Here is a 3,898-nt window from a genome sequence, read left to right as displayed (position 1 = left end):
CTATGTATATATATATATATATATATATATATATAAAATACATTAAGAAATTACTAAATATAATTTTATTTCTAACTTTGCAGGAATTCTTACTTTAATATCATTGAGTTTTCTAATGCATCGATAACAGTCAGTGGACCAGGTTACAATGCTGAGATACCAATTGATGAAATTAAAAAATCAAATCTTATTTTTCAAGCAAAAGAAACGAAAAAACTTTACTTCAATTTTAAAGCTCCTCGTCAAAATGATGGTGTAGAAATTCGTATTAGCACAGTTTCTTTACAAATGGGTGATAGCGAACATTGTTGTATTATGTTGAGATTCTCAGCTATGGGTAGGGAAACGAATTTGTTGGATCGTTTGTATCCTGAAATACAACGACTTCGGTATATTTATAGAGTTTTTAAGTTTTGTTTTTAATATTTATTAGTCATTTGACAAAAAACTAATAAAATATAATTTTTATTCATAACAGTGGAGGAGAATTTGAAGCAATAAGACCGTTAATTCACGCAGAGATTAAACAAGAAGAATCAAGTTTAAGTCTAGATGCAAAATCCAATAATCCTGCGCTTTTAGGCGAGTGGCTACCCATCACGATATCCTTATCAGCTAATGAGAATGTTAATGCAGTCTGTTTATATATAATACTTTTATCAGATGGTAGCAATGAGCAATCAAGTATGTTTTCACGTTTTCAGTATTTTATTTTCTTTTATTTTCTTATAAATGATCTTTTTTTTTTAATCTTGTATACTATTGGGTTGTCCGGAAAGTTCGTGCCGCAAAAGATTTAAATTTAATAAATGTATACTAAAATTTAAATCTTCTGCGTTTCAATTTTCCTTCAAAATTGGCACGAACTTTCCGGACAACCCAATATATAATACTTTTTTTTTATCAACTAAGCTTTCTTACATAATTTGTATTTCAGCTGAATTAAGTATTAATATGCTTAGTAAAGAGTCAAAAGTATCTATTGTTGTTGGTGATATGATAAAAGGCACTTCAGCTAAACATATTGTGCATGTTAGAGCACATAAAGTAGGCGATAGAAATATCGTAATAAAGGTATTTATATATAATTATTTCAATAAATTAATATATCAAATGATATAACATTGTCATTTATTATTATTATATGTAACAGGCAGACTATACTAGACCCGAACAAATTAGGGGAAATAAAGAATTAACATATTCGTTGGCGGTTAAGAAACCATTTGAAGTTGCAACACAATTTTATACTACACTGTTCGAATCACTAACAAAAGGTTTTGTTAACGAACCCTTTATCATCATGCCTCACATTACCTGTGTTTCTCCATGGCCTATAAACATTCTAAGTACATCTATAGAATTGGTAAGTCTCAGAGTTTCTATATCTATTGGAATGTCTGGAAAATCTATACGACAATTTTAAGCAAAACTAAAATTTAAATTAAAATTATTTAAACTAAAACTTTTTTTTTGTTAAAACAATTTGTAATATATCATTTTATTTCACAATATTTTTCCATCTTCCGGATATTTCATGACTTCTTTCTTGTAAAAGTCTTGAATTTTAAACATCATCTAAGAAATTTGCATGGATTTTTCGGGCAATTTAAAATATAATTTAATTATCTGTATAAGTTAAATTATCTGTATAAGTTTATGTTAGGGAAATTAGAATTTTGTGATAAACTTAAGCTCGAAATTAGGCAGATTCCATTCAAAAAGAGAGCAATCTTGACAATCAGGAGTCCATTTTAGCGGGTGTTAAACTCTGTGATGGTGAGACAGGGACTGATGCCTATTGCTTGATTCCAAAGATAGGTGGCGAGTTGCCAATTAGTATTGGAGTATACACTATCAAGTGGAAAAGGTAAAAATTGATAGAGATTATGCATAATGCAGTCTGTAATCTTCGTTATTTTCACAGAGCAAATGACGAAACCGCGTTAGAAACTAGTAGTAGCGTAACTTTAGCTCCTTTATGGGTCGAAGATGCGGTAATCGGATTGGAAGCCAAAATGCCAGCCCATGGATGGGTTCGCACGCCGTTTTGTATATCATATTTCATAAAAAATCATTCTGATTACCTTGTCACTTTGCGCTTAGCTATGGAAGGCAGTGATGCATTCATGTTTGCTGGTCAAAAACAAGTACGTTTCATGCTTACATTTCACACGATACAATGATCTTATTAATATCTCTTTTCAGGTCGATATTTACATACTGCCTAAAAATATTCGAAGAGTTGATTGGATTTTACGACCGCTAGTTGCTGGTTTTGTGGCTCTTCCAACATTATCGCTAACTGTACCTGCAGGTAATATATATCTACTATATAAAGCAATTTAAAGATTTTATAATATTTATATTTTATAATATTTAATTGACACATCAAAATTGCAATATACAGATGAGGAACACAAAGTGAGTAAAGGACGATTATCAGAGATGATTGAACGTTCTTTGCCGAGTCATATATACATACTGGTAAGAAAAAAAATAAAATGCTTTAATAATATTATTTTATAATAAATATATATATATATATATATTTTTTTTTACAGCCGAAATCACAGTCTTTAGGAGAATAAATAAATTTGACATTGGGATCTTTTATTTTTAAGAAAAAAAAGTATCTTCCCTTAAATAAAATATATTATAACATAAATTTTGCATAGACTAATATATATGTGTACCATATTTATTAGAGTCATAAATATAAATTTTTCTTGGATATAATTTATTTAAAATATTTTATTATTGTATTCTAAAATTAAATATTCTAAGATTATTACGAATATATAATATTATTTTGTAAATTTTTAACAGACACTTGCTATCATTAAATGATAATAATCACATTACTATGCGCTATAGTTAACAATAGTTCATACACAGATATCGATCGTTTTTAGATGTATCAAAGAACATTGCGCTAGTAACGCGTTACCGTGGAAACCAATGAATATCGGAACGCACCTCTATACTCTAGTATTAATAAATATACATTTTTTTTCTTTTTTTCCTCGAAATAATTTAAGTCAATTCTAAAAACATTAATTGTTATCGACAATTGTACTCGCATATAGTGGATCATAACGATTTTGTGAAATGGCAAGGAGCAGCATTATTGATATTGGAAGTGTTTTTGATGAATATCTGCTAAAAGAACAGCATTTTGAACGAGAAATAGAAGAGCGGTACATTTACAATGAAATTTATTATTCGCTAATATTATTTACTAATGATACATGCATGTGTATAACATTTTCCTGATCAACAAAAAAAATTATTTTTCATTTTATTTCACAGCAATAAATTACGTCGCGAGATTCGTAACAAGAATATTTTCAAAGTTTCTGACTCATCGCCAACAGATTTGCCTTTAAATTTGGAAAAATCTCGTATTCGCAATCAAGCTCTTCTAAAGGTTTGTTATAACATATTTTTTAGATTATATAAAAAAAAAATTCAATGTACTTATAAAATAAAACCAAATTAAAAGCAAAATTCATTGTACTTATATTGAATATAGAACGTGCAAACTCTCTATGTTAGACAAACTGCTTACTTTGAAGTAATTTTACTGATAAGATCACATGTTACTCAATGTTATCTATCGTTTTGTTACAATTTTTTACAATTGGAACGAAGTTTGTCATAAAGTCATTTTAGCCTATATTTAGAATAAAATTCTAGTTACAATTTTATATGTTACATATAACAAAAACACGGTTAGAAATATACATATGTATATTAAATACATACATATGTATATTAAAATACCTAATACATAAAATTGTTTAAGATTATAAATACATTTTAATTTTAAAAAATTTGACATGAATTATAAATTGTCTAAAATGAATTGGATTTAATATTTTTGCTATCATTAAAA

At 27.7% G+C, this 3,898-nt stretch overlaps 2 protein-coding genes across 2 annotated transcripts in view; both read left to right on the top strand.

Moving 5' to 3' along the window:
• LOC105623351 (trafficking protein particle complex subunit 11) overlaps positions 1–2,591 on the top strand; it is an 8,461-nt gene extending 5,870 nt beyond the window's left edge. Inside the window, exons 12-20 of the mRNA XM_012204747.1 lie at positions 84–389; positions 479–684; positions 938–1,074; positions 1,154–1,366; positions 1,707–1,870; positions 1,928–2,150; positions 2,209–2,317; positions 2,411–2,487; positions 2,565–2,591. Coding sequence (XP_012060137.1) covers positions 84–389; positions 479–684; positions 938–1,074; positions 1,154–1,366; positions 1,707–1,870; positions 1,928–2,150; positions 2,209–2,317; positions 2,411–2,487; positions 2,565–2,591 — 1,462 coding nt within the window. The remainder of the gene's footprint in view (positions 1–83; positions 390–478; positions 685–937; positions 1,075–1,153; positions 1,367–1,706; positions 1,871–1,927; positions 2,151–2,208; positions 2,318–2,410; positions 2,488–2,564) is intronic.
• A 520-nt stretch (positions 2,592–3,111) lies between these two features.
• Positions 3,112–3,664, top strand: LOC105623387. The gene is made up of 3 exons (XM_012204780.1): positions 3,112–3,200; positions 3,313–3,430; positions 3,536–3,664. The coding sequence occupies exons 1-3, from the start codon at positions 3,112–3,114 to the stop codon at positions 3,662–3,664; spliced, it is 336 nt and encodes a 111-aa protein (XP_012060170.1).
• Positions 3,665–3,898: the final 234 nt, after the last annotated feature.

This window comes from Atta cephalotes (genome assembly GCF_000143395.1).
Source record: "Atta cephalotes unplaced genomic scaffold scaffold00056, whole genome shotgun sequence".
NCBI classification, from domain to species: domain Eukaryota; kingdom Metazoa; phylum Arthropoda; class Insecta; order Hymenoptera; family Formicidae; genus Atta; species Atta cephalotes.
This window is presented reverse-complemented; position numbering and strand designations above follow the sequence as displayed.

Excerpts from the sequence above, each read along its gene's own strand:
- LOC105623387 (XM_012204780.1), top strand. The coding sequence starts at position 3,112 with ATGGCAAGGAGCAGCATTATTGATATTGGAAGTGTTTTTGATGAATAT. Across the intron at positions 3,201-3,312 it reads GAACGAGAAATAGAAGAGCG|CAATAAATTACGTCGCGAGA; the intron begins GTACATTTACAA and ends TTTATTTCACAG. Across the intron at positions 3,431-3,535 it reads GCAATCAAGCTCTTCTAAAG|AACGTGCAAACTCTCTATGT; the intron begins GTTTGTTATAAC and ends TATTGAATATAG.